The following is a 17005-nucleotide window of genomic DNA, read 5'->3' on the forward strand; positions in this document are numbered from 1 at the left end:
GTGCCTTATGAGCTGGTAAGAAGAAATTTGAAAGAGGGATTGTTGATCACATTGAAGGTGTTTTGATTCTGTTTCATGAAATTCAAGCCCAATCCTGCACAGGCAAGGTCAGCTTTGGCTAGGAGTAGCCAAAGGCCATGCCTATCAGAAACTTGGAGATTTAGATGATATCTTTTGTTAGTCTTCTACTGGACTATGGACTCTACCAATTCCCAGGGACAATCCCGTACTGGCCCGTGATGCTAGGATGTTTCCAAGGATGAGGTGGCTGTGAGCAGTCATCTTCTGGTACCAGAACTTGTCCTGTTTTGTGCCATTTAACTGCAGCATGGTGCCATAGGTCTTACTACAGGTGAGCAGGGTCTCTTGGTAATGTGAGCACTGTGGTGCAGCAGCTGCTCTGCTTGCACGGGGCCTGGCTGGGCTATTTGCTGCACTGTCTCTCAGAACACCCTCTCGTGGATGGGCATGGCAAGACTCCTGCTCAAAGCCACAACACAATGGCCAGATTTCCCTGTTTTCTTCCTTCTACCTCCCAACAGTTTATTATGAAAAATTCAAATATACTTGAAAGTTGAAAAATTATACAGGTAAACACTGTGCTCTATTTGCTTTAGCAAATATTTGTTATCTCTTCATCAATCCATCTTATATTTTTCTTGCATTTCAGAGTAAGTTCAAATATTAGTTCATGGCACCCCTAAAAATCTTTATTATATAATTAATTAAATTTCAATATTTGTTAAATTTCATCAAAGTGAAATTAAATGTAGGTATAACTTACAGTGAAAGGTAAAAATCTTAAGTGTACCCTTGGAAGAGTTTTGATAACTGTATCCAGTGTGCTAACTCAAAGCCCTAGAAAGATGGAGAACATGACCATCATCCCAAAAAGTTCCCTGACTTTTCCTCCTATTCAGTCCCTCTCCTCTCCAGAGGCAACCACTGTTTTGATGTTTTTCATATGGTTGTTATTCATATTTGTATAAGTAAAATAATAAATAGTATGCTTTTTGGTGTAAAACTTCTTTTGAGAGTTATGCATGTGGATGCGTATAGCTTGTTCCTTTTTTATTACTGAGTACTGTTTTTATTACTGAGTATATTTAAATGAATATATCAGAATTTGCTCATTCTTCTTTGTCAAATATATGTTTAGTGAATATTTTCTCCTAGTCTCGGGCTTTCTTACTTATTTTCTTATTGGGGTCTTTGGACAAGCAGAAGTTTGTCTTTTGATGAAGTGTATCAACTTTTAGTTTTATAGTTATTACTTTCTCTGCTCTGACTTAAGAAATCTCTACCTACTCCCCAGTCATGAGAATCTCATTTTATTTTAGACCCTTTGAAAGCTTTAATGTTTATATGTATAATCTGTGTCAAGTTAATTTTCATGTATGGTGTGCTAGATGTCGAGATTCAAGTTTTTCCATGAATATATGTAGTCATTCCAGCTCCATTTGTTAAAAGCACTTTCCTCAGTGGACTGCTTTGGAGCCTTTGTCAAAAATGACTGTGTAAGTATGGATATGCTTCTGGTCTCTGTTCGGTTTCATTTATTTATTCCTTGGTCCTTATGCCAGTCCCGCGCTGTCTTGACTTCAGTCTTGAAGTTAGGTAGTGCAAGTCCTCCAGTTTCCTTTTTTAAAGATTGCTTTACATATTCTAGGTCAGAGGTTGGCAAACTATGGCTCCCAGCCAGATTTGACCTGTTGCCTGTTTTTATATGGCCCACTTGAGTGACCTACTGTCGTTTGACATGAAGACTAAGTTTGGTTGTCCCCGCTCTGCCCCTGCTTCCTCCCTCCCCTACAGGCAGCTGCTGATACCAAGTGGTGGAATCTTATCTGGGAGTTATGACTCAGTCACCTTTGGCCAGCTGCTCAAATTTCGATGACTGGGCTCGCTGGGAGGACAAGAAGGAGCACTGTGATCTGAGTGTCACTGGGACAGAGAATGAAAGTGAACACAGTGGTTATTCACATGATCTGTTTCTTTTATCAGTTTTGATGAGTTGTATTTTTCAGGGAATTTGCCCATCTCGTCTAAGTTGTCATATTTATTGACATAAAGTTATTCATAATAGTCCCTATTTTGTAATGTGTATAGGGTCTGTAATTTTGCTTTTTATTATTCCTTCTCTTTACTCTGGGTTATTTACTCTTTCTTAGCTTGTTAAGATGAAACCTAAGATCATTGATTTGAGAGGTTTTTTTCCTGATATTATCATTTTAAATTAATGCATTTCTCTCTCAGCTCTCCTTTAACTGCTTGGCACAAATTTTGATATATTGTATTTTATCCTTTAGTTCAAAATGTTTTCCAATTTCCCTTGTGATTTCTTCTTTAACCCACGGATTATATAGAAGTGGTTGTTTAATTTCCACATGTTTGGGGTTTTTCTAGGTCTCTTACTGTAATTGATTTCTAATTTGCTTCTGTCATTGTCAGTGAACATTCTCTGTATACTTTCAACCTTTTTTTTTTTTTTTGAGGAAGGTTAGCCCTGAGCTAAAATCTGCCACCAATCCTCCTCTTTTTGCCGAGGAAGGATGGCCCTGAGCTAACATCCGTACCCATCTTCCTCTACTTTATATGTGGGACGCCTGCCACATCATGGCTTGACAAGTGGTGCCATGTCCGCACCCAGGACCTGAGCTGGTGAACCCCGGGCCGCTGAAGTGGAACGTGCAAACTTAACTGCTGCACCAGCGGGCTGGCCCCAACCCTTTCTTACTTTTTGAGACCTGTTATGTGGTCCAGCACATAGGCTGCCTGGATAAGCATGCTGTGTGCACTTGAAAAGAATGTGTTTTTGAAGTTGTTGAGTATTGTGTCAGTTAATGGGTTTGTGATTGGTCGTGTTGTTCAGATCTTGTAGGTCTGCTTCGTGATTTTGTCTAGTTAACTTATCAGTTGTTGATAAGGCAGTTAGACAGCTGATTGTGGATTTGTATATTTTTCTCTAAATATGTCATTCTTAGCTTCAAGTATTTTGAAACTGTTATTAGAGACTGACACATTTATTATGTCTTCCTGATAATGGTGTCATTTTATCGATATAACGATATGTTGTCTATCTTTGGTAAAGATAGCACTTTTCGAGGAAAAGAATAGCTGATATTTATATTGTTGTTCTTCTGTAGTGAGAGGCCATTTTGAAACTCTTCGTTTTCCAGAGTGTGATTTTGATATACCTATGTGCGTTTTTTGTGTGTGTTTTTATCTTTCTTTGGATTTGCTGAGCTTCTTGAATCTATAAATTTGTCTTTTGTCAAGTTGGAGAAATTTGACCATTCTTCTTCAAATAATTTTTCTGTCTCATTCTCCCTCAGCTTTCCATCTGAGACTTCAACTACATGTATGCTAGACATTTTGATATTGTCCCACAGGTTCCTGAGCTCTGTTGATTTTTTTCCTCAACTTTTCAGATTTCTATTAATTTGTGTTCAAGTTTACTAATTAGTTTTTCCAATCTCCAGTCATCAGATTGACTAATTTCTCTTTATCCCCACCTGCCTCTTCTGTTATCTCCAAAGTCCAATTTTTTCTTTTTTGGAGTTATTGTGATACTATCTTTTCTGGCTCTAGAATTTACATCTGGTTCTTTTCTATAGTTTCTGTTTCTCTCTGGATATTTCATACAGTTTTATTCATTGTAAGCATGTTTTCCCTTTTTTTGTTTGGTGAGGAAGATTTGCTCTGAGCTAACATCTGTTGCCAATCTTCCGCTTTTTTTGCTTGGGAAGGATTGTCGCTGAGCTAACATCTGTGCTGCTCTTCTTCTATTTTGTATGTGTGTCACCTCCACAGCATGTTTTGGTGAGTGGTGTAGATCTGTGCCCAGATCCAAACCCATGAACCTGGGCCACCGAAGTGAGACACTTAACCACTACCACAGCCTTGAGGCTGGCCCCAGCATGTTTTCTCTTCTACTCTTGAATATAGGTATACCAGCTGCTTTAAATCATTGTCAGCTAATTCTGAAGTCTTTATCATCTCAGATCTCTCTTCACTGACTGCCTTTTCTTTTGGTTATGGGTCACACTTTCCTGTTTCTTTATATATCTAGTGATTTGGGATTATATCCAGAACATTGGAAATTGTAGGTTGTAGAGCCTCTGGATTCTCTCCTTTTTTTTTTTCCTCTACTACTTCTCCCCAAAGCCCCCCCAGTACATAGTTCTATATTCTAGTTGTTGGTCCTTCTGGTTGTGCTATGTGGGATGCTGCCCCAGCATAGCCTGACCAGTGGTGCCATGTCCGCCCAGGATCCGAACCAGTGAAACCCTGGGCCGTCGAAGTGGAGTGCGTAAACTTAACCACTCAGCCATGGGGCTGGCCCCTCTGGATTCTCTTTGGTTCCTCCAAAAAGTATTGGTTTTGTTTGTTTTGTTAATTTTTTACTTTAGCAAACTCTGCTGCTCCTGGTGGGTGCCTGCTCAAATCTCTGCTCAGTTCTTTTAGTCTTTAATTGAACTGCTTGCAGACAGCCCTGCATATACATGGGTCAAGGATGAGCCAGAGATTTGGGCAAAGTTGATATGCGTGTTTTACTGTTCCTACTCTGACTCTCTCCCTCCTTGCATTTCCCCTTCACTTTCCAGTTGCTGCGGTTGTGGTGAACTCTGTCTCTAACCTTTAAGATTTATGGATTTCTCTTCAAGTTTTAGCGGCTCTACTTAACATTGGCTGGGGCCTACTTTTGAGTGATGATCTTTAAAAAACAGCAAATACCTACTGCTGTTTCTTTCTTACAAATGTTGACTCCGCTCCAGTTTCTGTTTGCTTGTGGTTGCTCTCTAGTGTCTTCTGATAGTTTTCATAATGTGTCCAGAGCTTATCGTTATCTGCTGAGCTACTCTGACATTACTGGAGGCGGACCTACTCTGCTTGCCTTTTAAGTCTTTTTTATTCTCTAAGTTTCCCCTCCAGTTACTTACTCCTATGCTCTCTCACCTTCTTTCTTTTCTTCCTTCTCCCTCCCCCATCTCTCAACCCAGTCAGTTGTTAGTAGTTTCCCAATATCTGGATTTTGCCGATTCCATTCATGTACTGTCAGTGTTCTCTGTCATCTCAGTTACCTGTAAGTCAATAGTTGGATCTAGTAATTCCTTAAGATTCACGTTTAATTTGGGGAAGGGGGCAGACCCACTTTCATAGGTTGGCTGGTGTGTTCCTTTATGGAGAGGTACGTTTTGTGTGTATGTGTGTGGAGTTATGTTAGCAGCTCTTAATACTTGATGCCTACATCCAAGCCTTAATGAAGGCATGTAAAGGGTAATATTCTAACTTAGTGATCCTACAAGTGCAGTTTGAGGACCTGTGGGGGATCCTTGAGACCTTTTCAGGTCAAGAAAATTTTTAATAATTCTAAGACTTGACTTGCTGTTTTTACTTGCATTCTCATGAGTATACAGTAGAGTTTTCCAGAAGCTACATAACATAAAAATGCAGAAGCAGATGAGAAAACAGCTGTCTTCTGTTTAACCAGGTATTAATGAAATTTGCAAAAATGTAAAACAGGGCCACTCTTTTCACTAATTTTTTGTTACAGAAAATATAGCTATTTTCATAAATAAAAGTTATTTACATTAACATGCAGTGGTTTTATTGTTGTTCTTTTTTAAGTACATTAAAACTACTCATAAATATATCAGTAGATATCTGCGCATAAAACCATTTGTGGTCCTCAATATTTACCTGTTTTCAAAATGAGTTAGTTCCATAGCATCTTCTGACGGTGACCAATTAGGGTTGTTTTTAAATTTCATTATGGAATTATTTATTTGATATGTTTCAGTCGCTTGCAGTTATTCTTATTGATGCTCAAATTTTCACTTTTGAACAATGAGATAATCTGTTTTGGAAAACACACCTCTTCTGCAAATCTCACGCTTACTTAGAAGAGCTTTACCTGAATATTCCTTTTTCTCTATTTTTTTAATAAACCAGTGAGCCACCCATGTATTTGCGGATGTTTAAGGTAAACTAAATGTTTCTTCTCCTCTTCATGATTGATTTACACAGAATATGGTACAGATCAGGCTTACTTCAGAGGCTTGCTTTGCATTTGGGCTGGTTTGTGTCTCTCTGTTCTTTTGCCAAAGGCTGCATTCCCAACCTTAGTCAGCTGTCTGGCAGATGCATGCCTTCACTCACCAGGACAACCAGACAATAGAGTGTCAGTACAAATCGGTCACTATCATTGAGCCTTAGATTGACCTAAACAGTGAATGAGTAGTGTTCATGTTAGAGGCGGTTCACTAGTATTGATGCTATCCCTAGACCGCCAATAATCCGCAAGCAGTTCTTATTTCATATCAAGGCAAGTAAATAAAACTCTCGTCTTAATATTCAGTTCTGAAGGAAATACGATCAGACCAGCTTGCCCATTCTACTCACTTGCTCAGCTCCTCATTTGTTTTATTTATAGTCTAGAAAGTGTAAAAAATGTAAAACTTATTCTGTAGAGACAGAGAAATATAAACTTTGGTTAATTTTTCCCTCTTGGCAGGCTTGCTTATCAGATTTATACTATCTTTGGCAATGAGAATGCTTTGCTTTAAGAGGCTTCACGAATTAAGTTTAGAACAATTGGAACCAAACATTGGTGGGAATTTTTTTTCCTTTTTCGAAAATGATTGTAAAGTTCATCTAAAAGAACAGAGAAGTAAAACTAGCTGGGAAGAATTTGTAAATCAAAGAGTAAATGGGATTGGCTCTACTTAGATATTAAATATATCTCTATATTTATAGGCAATAATTTGTAATATAAACTTGTAGTAATTACCACAGTCTGAAACTAGAGCAAGAATAGGCACAGATCAGTAGACTAGATCCTGAGATATACTCTGATATTTCTGTATATTAAGTCTGTGTGTGAAGTTATTATAAAATACATGAAGTTCAGCAGTCCATTGTGGAAGAAATTGGTTATTCAATAAATGGAGAGTCAATTAGAATGTCAGCGGACATGGTGTACCAAATAGATTTGAGGAAAATTTTAGAGTTAAAATTTAAAAGCCATAAAAATGTAGAAAATAGTCTCAAAGTATCTCCCTACAAGATACTCATTAATCCCAAAGGGAAAAAGAGTGACTATTATGGAGAAATCTGGCAGATGTCATTTTAACCAAATAATCAAAATTAACCAGGAATGGGACAAATCAATACCATATGTCTCCTGATATGATTCACTAAGAAGGATACATGACTTATGTGATATTCCTTCCCGAAATGCATAACAGGAATTTATTCATGGGAAACCTAAATTAAGGAACATATTACAAAAAAACTGGCCTGTACTCTTCGAAGATGTCAAGGTCATGAAAGACAAAGTCAGACTAAGTAACTGTTCCAGATTAAAGGAGACTAAGGAGACAAGACTGTTATGGATTCTGTACCAGGAGAACCTTTTCCTTTTGCTATAAAGGACATTATTAAGATAACTGGCTAGTCTGTGGTTTAGATAATAATAGTGTAAAATGTTAATTTCCTGATTTTGATAATTGTCCTATGGTTGTATAAAAGAATGTCTGTATTTTTAGGACATAGACATTTAAGGGTAAAAGGTTTATGTGTCTGAAGGGTTCGGAAAAAGTTTTATCTTAAGAGAAAATGGTAAAACAAATGTTAACATTAGAGACTCTGGGTAAAGGGTATATGGAACTTCTTTGTACCATACTTGCAACTTTTCTGTAATACAGATTATTTCATAACTAAATAAATGGACAAAATAAATTGTAGTGTTTAAGGATGTATATAGTTGGGGGTGGAGAATAAAAAGAAGTGATTACCATAAAAATTAATAGAAAATATAGCTGACTGTATTTAACATTTAAATGTGTAAAGACTTTATAGACTAAAAGCAATGGGAAATTACAAAGTAAAAATTGATTAATTTAGCTAAAACATGGAAACTTGTAAAAGACATAGCAGACAAAATTAAAAGGCAGAGCAGTTGTTTTGTTACTCATACAGGGTAATTTGATAATTTTTCTCAAAACTACTGTGACTTCACTAATATAATAAATCTTACATTTATAAAGCTCTTTATAACTTAGAAAGCACATTCATGAAAAAATGCGTATGGTTGGGGGCAAGGGATGCTTACCAAGCTCAGGCTTCTTGCCGAAGGAAGAAAGGAGAAAGGGTCCCTGCCCTGGGAAAACCACAAGACACACAGCTGATTGGACCAGGAATGGACACCTAACCCTAGGGGCCAGTGACTAATCAGATCCTCTCTTTTAAGAAACTGAATTAAGGTTCATAGAAGCTGGATTCAAATGATGAATCACTAAGACTGAAAAGGCAGTATTGTAATTGGGCCGTGTGCAGTCTAAGAAGTAAACAGGAAAAAAATTGTACTAAGGTAAGCAAGTGCAGGGAGTAGATTTAGCATGAGAAGTGAAATGATAGACTGTGTGCTTGGGGCCTCGTGGAGAGAGGGAGCTTAGGAAACAGACACTCAGACAACCTAGGTCCCAGGTGTCTTCCTGTGTGCAGCCCAGGTTCCTATAAAGTTTTTGTTTTCTTGAAATGTTGTATGCTTCCCATAAACTTGTGTCTGGGTTTTGTTTTTTTACAACCTTTCTGGAACACAATTCTTTGTGACATTAGAGACATTCAATGAAGTAAGGCATGAGAATGTGCTGTGACTTGTGTATACTGCCTTTTACTAAGTCTCTATAGTAGGTGCTTGAGTTAGAGCTACTAGTCTCCTTCACAACCCACAGACATTTGCAAGTAAGTTTTATTGTTATTTCCACTGCCTTTAATTTCTCTCTCATGTTCTAAATATTTGCTTCTCTTACCTTTTGTATTTTTTTTATGCTTATCAACGTGTTAAATATGTATTAATCTTTCCCTGAAACTTACTCTGGTACTTTTTCTCCTTTATTCTCAAGTGAATGGGTATGTATAATAAATTGGCCCTTAGATAGTCCTCACTCCTGGAAGGTTCTTCCTCCAGGGAAAGGCTGCTTTCATTTTATGCTCATCTCTGTTATTGCCCAGGCACATTATAACACCTGCCTCTAAAACAGGCTTTTGTTTATTATCCTATTTAAATCATTATTATTCTTGGATGTTAGGATGGTATCATAGGAATAAGTCCATGGTTGCAGGTAAGTCAGGGGCCAGCAAACTTTTTCTGTCAGATAATAAATATTGTAAAATAAATATAATAATGGGTGAGATAATAAATATTAGGTTTTGTGGGCCATACATACATCTATGTCCAGCCATAGACAATAGATAAACAGGTGGGCGTGGTGTTCTAATTAAACTTTAACTACAAGCTCAGGCCGAAGGCCAGATTTAGCTGTGAGATGGAATTTGCTAACCTCTGGCCTATATACAATAGGAGAATTTGGATCAGTGAATTTATTACTTCCAAATGAATGAGTTGGTTAAGGTAAATTTTCTAGGTCAACATGAATATTTTAGGTGAAACGAAGAGAAAAGGTATTTTCTATTGTACAGATATTCCAGGGCTTTTAGGAAGTTGCTTTCACTCATTCACAAAATAGTTATTTAGTGTCTACTATGTGTCAAACACTGAGAATACAAATAATGGTGAATCAGAGAAAAGGTTCCTGCCTCATGAAATTTACATTTAGAAATTGTGAGAAAAAGGGTGTGAAAATAATATGTTGTGATAATGTGTATCTGAGGTATGGTGTAAATAAACAATATGTTGTGATAATGTGTATCTGAGGTATGGTGTGGGAGATGCTGCCCCTTTGGATTGGATGGTCAGGGAAGACTTTCTGAGGAGGCCTGTGGCTGGAAAGAGTGATGATACAAGATGAATTTGAAGAGTTAATCAGGGCTTATTTAGTGGGGCCTAAATAGGCTGTGATGAAGAATTTGATTCTTGTGCTAAGGAAGCCTTTATAAGGTAGTTTGTGCTTAAATTAAAAAGAAAAAAGCAAAAAAGGATTAAGTGAGTTGGATTAATTAAATAAATTGGATTTGATATCTCATAAGTCTGGTATTCTTTCATGTATCTGTTTATGTATCCGATTCACAAAGGCCCTTGGTATCTCAGTGATCTGCACATTTAGCTTGGGTGTGCTCGTTTTCAGTGACTCAGTTTCGTATGCCCTAATTCTTGCATATTTTATAAGACCATATTTTAAGGTGGAGTATACCATACAGTCCTCAAAAGATGTATGTAATATGCAGGACTGTCCATTTTTCTTGCATAAGGCATATCGATAGTGTTTTTTTCTGCAAGCGTATAATGAGTATATATCCTTTAGATAGACCATCACTGAGATACCTATCACTGGTGGTCTAGAGATACCAGCATAGGCATGCTAATGTAGGCTGGATGAGTTTGGGAAATGTTAATTACTTGTTTTTCCAGTTGTTGACTTGAGCCATGACACATATTTGAGATATTTTTCTGATTGTGGATTTTTAGGGCAAAAAACTGTTTCCTCCTTTTAGGGCAGAATAATATGTGTTGATGATAGAATTTTGTCTAGGTCCTTGGTAACTCTTCAGAGAGCTTCTAGTGGTGTTTCCTGTTTGTTAATATTTACTTCTGTTCAATTTATCTTTCTGCTTCCAAAAAGTGGATATTAGTTACCTGGTCATGAATTTTTCAATTCTTTGTCTCCTTTGTTTATTTTTCCCTGTATTTGATGGACAGTATTATGAGATGCTGTAATTATATCTTACATACAGGAGGAGGCAGTGATCCTCCATCTCTCCACTAATGAGAGAAAGGACAAAAAAGAGTCTGAAATCTGATTGGATGTATATAGATTGGCTAATGAAAAAAGGATTCTCTAATTCCAGAGCATCTTTCTGTCCTTTCTTTATTTTTATATTTTCTACCTAGAGGTTGCAGAGTCATGTCACATTGTTGATTCTTTGTATCCTTTTTGTGAAAATAAGGATTTATCTGAATAAAGGTAAATATCCATTCTAGCAAGTTTCTGTGCTATTTTATTGTCCTTGAGAGGATTACAAAGCTGTAGTGTGTCATCCCTACTCTTACTATTTTCCGTCTGAAGCCTGATGCAGCAGTTTTCTTACCCTTCCTTTTACATATGACTAATTGAGAATTGGTATGGATGCTTCCTTTTTTTTTTATTTTTTAAAGACTGACATCTGAGCTAACATCTATTGCCAATGTTCTTTCTTTTTTCTTCTTCTTCTCCCCAAAGCCCCCCACTACATAGTTGCATATTCCAGTTGTAGGTCCTTCTGATTGTGCCATGTGGGGCCCTGCCTCAGCATGGCCTGATGAGCGGTGCCACGTCTGCACCAAGGATCTGAACTGGTGAAACCCCGGGCCGCTGAAGCAGAGCACGTGAACTTAACCACTCTGCCGCGGGGCCGGGCCTGGATGCTTCCTATTTTTCATGTTCATAATTGAGTTTGTTAAATTGCTTGCACTGCACATATTTATCATCATGATTTGGGCGCTGTGCTAGAGAGCTTCCATCTGCCCTTCTAGCTCTTGTCTTTACCCTGCTCTGGCTCCAGGCAGCTGGTTTGTCTGGACCTGCAAATGGGTTTTCTTGCCTCCTGGCTTCTGGTTGAGTTCAGTTCGTGTGCAACTTTCTGTCAGCCCGTAGAAGAAAGGAAGGAGGGAGAAGGTAGGATATTTACTTTCTTAACTTCTGCCCTGTGGGGTTTCTACAGCCTGGCCACATTCTTCCGTTGAAGGTCATGGCTCTCATCAAGGAGCTCTCCTTGTTTTAAAGTTCTGCTGACTTCTTTCTCCCCTCCTCCTTCATTGCCATTGGGTGGTGTTAGGCCCTGCTGTAACTAACTCTGGGATCCTGTACTCTCACTTGTGATTTCATTACTGCCTACCTATGCTTTATAAACAGTCACATCATTAAACTTTGCTCAAACCAACCAAATTGAGTGTGCTGTCTGTTTCCTATGGCAACCCTGACAGATAAGTAAGCTTTTAAATATTTTAGGTTCTGTAAGTGGCTATTATGATTGCAAATCTAAAGTGGATTAGCACTAGAATAAGGAAAAAAAATTATTTTGACAATTTCATGAATTTATTCTGTTGGCTGATATATGATTTTATTTTTAATTCCTCTAAGATTTGGTTTTGAGTATTATCACTCTGTTTATTGAACACTTAATATGGCACAACTCATTGTTTTAAGCATTGTGGGGAATTCAGGAGTAAATGAAACACATGCTCAGTAATTTTAGTATGAGGCAGTTTGTAACGAGTTTCATGTGAGAGGTACGAAGTGCTATATAGAGTTCAGAGGAGGGAGATTATTCCGTCAAAGACCACTTTGATTCTGTCCGCAGCAAGAATGAAGGGAGACCCACAGTTTCCTGTGTTCCTGGTGAGACCTCCACTTCCCAGTCCTTGCTTACCATCACCACCACTGCAAACCACTTAAGAGAGTAGGCCCAAAAGTAATAACTAATACTATTTAAAGTTTGACATACGTGCCACTTATGAGAGCAAAACGTATAGTAATTCATTTAACCCTTTCAGCATTCCTGTGAAGCAGGTTCTGTTATTAAACAGAGTTGGAATTCACACTTAGGCAGTCTGGTTCCCTAGTCCAGGCTCCTTACTACCACAACCACCGCCTTAGTCTGCAATTATCCACCTGCCCCAAAGAGATTATCAAAACTAATTCCATCATGTGCGCAGCCCTTTCCAGTGATGGCTTCTAGGTATCATTCTTGCTCCTTGTGATGTTTCTAGTCCCCCAGCACCATGCTCCTCATGTCAGTAGACTTTTATCACCTGCTGTGTGTTCTTGTTGCAGTCATACCAGCCAGCCCCCCTCATTTGTTATAGATTTAGCCCCTTACATGTTTTTTCCCCACTAGTGTTAATTATTTCTGCCAATCCCAGTATCCATGTAGGTAATCCACATGATTATCATAATAATAGATAATTTGGCTTCTTGAATTCCTTGACCTCTTATCTCCAATGATCCTTCATCCTATTTTAGACTTTTTATTTATCCATTACTGTATCACCTCTCAGGTTTTAAGTTCAAGCTTCCTCTTCTCCGACCACCACTGCTTCTCTCTTCCTAGCTCATTCCCTCTAATTTCTAACTAACAATTTTGGGACAACCATTAGACCCTGCAGTCCACTGACACTAAACTTCTTTGTTGTCCATATCCTCATTGTGTCTTCGTTTTTCTTAGCATTGCTTAGATTTCATGGACTATTGTTATAACCACTCCCTTTTAACTCCTGTGCTGTTTTACCTGACTAAAGCCAATACTCTTCCTACTTTGTACCTAGTAGCCAGATGAGGCTGGAGGAAAACACGCAACTATTCTCACTAGTTTCACTTTAAATACTCATGACTACAAGGCCTCATTGCTGCCTGCAGTCTTAGTCAGTTCACTCTCCCACTCTCCTTCGATTTTGAAAAACCTTCCCTTTTCAGTTGATGGTGTTTATTATTTTACTTTACAAAAAATTAAACTCAAGCAGAAAAGAGAACTTTATACTTTCCTGTAAGCAAATCTACAAACCTGAAAGAGTAATTTTAGTAGAATGGTGGGAGCACGAAGCCAGCTTTTAAGGGACTAAAATGTGAATGGGTCATAAGGAGATAAAGAGACTGTGACATTTTCCCAGATTTGTCCCTGGAACATTGTCTCTCTTAAATGAATCTTGCCCAATAACAGGTTAGTGGCTAAGTAAAATGGAGAAATGCTGAAAACTATGTAGTATATATATGGAAAGGAAGTTTCCATCTCCTGGCCTAGATTTTACTAAAGCTTTGGTTTTCAAACTTTGGCCTATTTTACAGTCACCTAGAGGGCTTGCTAAAGCATGGATTGCTGGGCGCCACTTCCAGAGGTTCTGATTTCATAGGGTTGGGTGGCTTCTGAAAATTTACATTTACAAGTTCTTAGGTAACACTGATGCTGCTTGTCCGGGGAATTGGGGAATCCCACTTCGAGAGCCGCCACTTCACTTGAGTAAGAATTCAGCTTCTGAGAGTGGCAGGTATGGTTAAGATTTTGAGCAACATAGAAAATAGCTATTGTTGGGTAACATAGAAGTAAGATCTCTGTGATCTGTCTTCAACCCATCTCCTTCTTATTATTTATTTGTATGTTTATTATTTATTATTCATTAATTGTTTTTAGTTTAAAACATTGTACATGGTAGTTAATAGGGATTTTGAAATACAAAGACTAAATGTCGTAAAGTGTCCTGAACTAATTCTGTCAGTTGTAGTTAATAATCTTTTGGCTTTGGCAAATGACTACCATGTGTCTTGTTTTCTTGTTTGGGAATTTTTAAAATAGAAGAATTAGAAATTTCCAATCCTTCCTTTATAAATGTAATTGTAAAGCCACAGAATCTTTTAAAATTACGTTTTGGGAGAATCATTAGTCAGGTTTCTGCCTAAGGAGAGTCCCATGTGGTTCTTTTTGAGTAGCTAAGTATTCCTTGGAGAATCTGGGCCTCTCCAGGATTTACAGTATTTCTGGCAGTAAGTTGCATTACCATTCTGGTGTCTGCCCTTCTTGAGCTTTGCTACTGAATATTTTTATAACGAGATTGCATCTTAGCCTATGCCTCACGTATGTCAGCTGTTACTGCTTTAATGACTATAGTATCTGTACTGAGCCCGGAGTGGGAGGGAATCATAAGAAATGTTGTTTTGAAACATGCTTGGGGTACATGATAGGAACGGAAAAAGTTGAGTACTGTTTCCTATCCTTCCTTTTATTTCTCCCTTACCCACATTGTGAGCAGGTAAGATTGACAAGGATGCTTCTTTTCCTTCTCTGGTTTCTCACATCTTTGTCAGGCTTTTTGAAGCTAGATACTATGTTCTTTTCACAGTTTCATAATTGGTTATTCTTTAATATAATTTTGGAAACCTGTGGACTTGTTTTTTATAGCTTCACTTGGGAATAATTAATTACAATAACTTGTGCATATTTAAAGTATACAGTTTGATGAGTTTTGACATACATGAAACCATCACTGTAATAGCAAGATAACACACATTTTCATCATCTCTGAGAGTTTTCTTGTGCCCCTTTGTAATGCGTTCACTGATTGCTTTCTGTCACTATAGACAAGTTACATTTTCTAAAATTTTAAAGGAATGGAATCATACAGTATATACTTTTGCTGGGGGCAGGGGGTCCTGACTTCTCTCAGTCAGCATAATTATCTTGAGGTTTATTCATGTAGTTACTTACGTTAATAGTTTGTTCCTTTTTATTGCCAAGAAGTATCCTTGGATATTCCAGAATTTACCCATTTACTTGTTGATGGATATCGGAGTTGTTTCCAGTTTGGAGTTATTATTAATAAAGCTGCTTTGAACATTTGTATACAAATCTGAGTATGGACATATGCTTTTATTTTTCTTGGGTAAATACTTAGAAGTGGGATGGCTGGGTCATATGGTTAAGTGTGTGTTTAACTTTTAGGAAACTGCTGACTGTCTTCCAAACTGTTTATACCATTTTACATTCTTGAGAGTTCCAATTGTTCCACCTTCTCACCAGCATATGATATGGACAGTCTTACTTTGTTTCAGCCGTTCCAGTGATGTCGGTGGGTAGCTATGTAGTGGGGATCTCAGTGTTGTTTTAATTTGCATTTACATGACTATGGTGTTGGGCTGCTTATTTGCCATCTGCATATCTTCTTTCGTGCAGTTGAGTTTTTTTGGTCTTTTTTATAATTGAGTTTTAGGAATTTTTTGTATATTCTGGATTCAGATTCTTTCAAATTCTTAGACATTTTGCTAATAGTTTTTATCAGTTGGTAGCATGCCTTTTCATTTTTCTTTTGTTTTTTGAAGAGCAACAGTTTTTAATTTTGATGAATTTATCAATTTTTCTTTATGGTTTTATTTAAGCTCTTTGTTTCTTATTTGAATTCTGCATCATTTCATTTCTTTGATTTATCTAAAAAGTTAAATCAGATTCTCATTTTTAGCAATTAGGAAAAAAATCATCGGAGGCAACTATAAAGCTAGCGTTGCATCTGCCTTGTATTTTTGTTATTGTTATTATACTTTAGTAACAAATTGTTTATGATTCCAGTACTTTTTGTTTGTTCTTTCTGGTTGATTTTTAAACCTGTTAAGGATGTGTGAAATTGCTCCTGGTCTAGTCTGTTTTATGGGGTGAGGGAACTGAGGTTCATGAAGGTTACATGGCTTTGCTGATGGCTTACAGTTTATGATCATTCCAAGAGCAAAAAAAGCCCAGGTTCTCTCAAATCCTGTTTCACTATTTGTTTCCCTGTGAGGTGCTGTTCTTTATGATGCTGTTGCCATTCCATTTTAATGTTACCTATTAAAATACATTTAGTTCATTTGTTGCTGCTTCATTTCTCATTATGATAAATATTCTCATTTAAAACAGTCTTAAAATTAAATGGGATAGTTTTCTGAAAGAATCATAATTTTCCCTTAAAATTTCATTGAGGATGTTGATTTTAACACTTTTTTTTTTTTAATTCTTTCCAAAGGTCTGTAAACAGATTTGGCTAGGATTATTTGATGATAGATCTTCAGCAATTCCAGACTTCAGGGATCCACAAAAAGTGAAAGAGTTCCTCCAAGAAAAATATGAAAAGAAAAGATGGTGAGTGAATAGTTCATATTGAGAACAAAGGCTTCCTAAATCACAATAATTATGGGTAAGATTAGTCTGATAGAACGAAGGAGAGAGGTAGGTAGGTAAGTAGGTAAGAAATGAGGGAATAGGTAGGTAGATAAATACCCATTATACTTTGGCTTTTTATTGGATTTTGTTTCTTTTTTTTTTTTTTTTAAAGGAAGATTAGCCCTGAGCTAACTGCTGCCAATCCTCCTCTTTTTGCTGAGGAGGACTGACCCTGAGCTAACATCCATGCCCATCTTCCTCTACTTTATACGTGGGGCGCCTGCCACAGCATGGCGTGCCAGGCGGTGCCATGTCTGCACCCGGGATCTGAACCGGTGAACCTTGGGCCGCTGAAGCAGAACGTGTGCACTTAACCGCTGCGCCA

The 17005-nt window shown here is 37.5% G+C and overlaps 1 protein-coding gene across 25 annotated transcripts in view; it reads left to right on the forward strand.

The window, feature by feature from the left end:
• Positions 1 to 17005, forward strand: part of AGFG1 (ArfGAP with FG repeats 1) — a 75468-nt gene that overhangs the window by 27481 nt on the left and 30982 nt on the right. For all 25 annotated transcript variants that reach the window (XM_070618495.1, XM_070618490.1, XM_070618491.1 and 22 more), the window contains exon 3: positions 16484 to 16599. In XM_070618495.1, the coding sequence (XP_070474596.1) occupies positions 16484 to 16599 (116 nt within the window). The remainder of the gene's footprint in view (positions 1 to 16483; positions 16600 to 17005) is intronic.

This window comes from Equus przewalskii, chromosome 5, assembly GCF_037783145.1.
Source record: "Equus przewalskii isolate Varuska chromosome 5, EquPr2, whole genome shotgun sequence".
Lineage (NCBI taxonomy): Eukaryota > Metazoa > Chordata > Mammalia > Perissodactyla > Equidae > Equus > Equus przewalskii.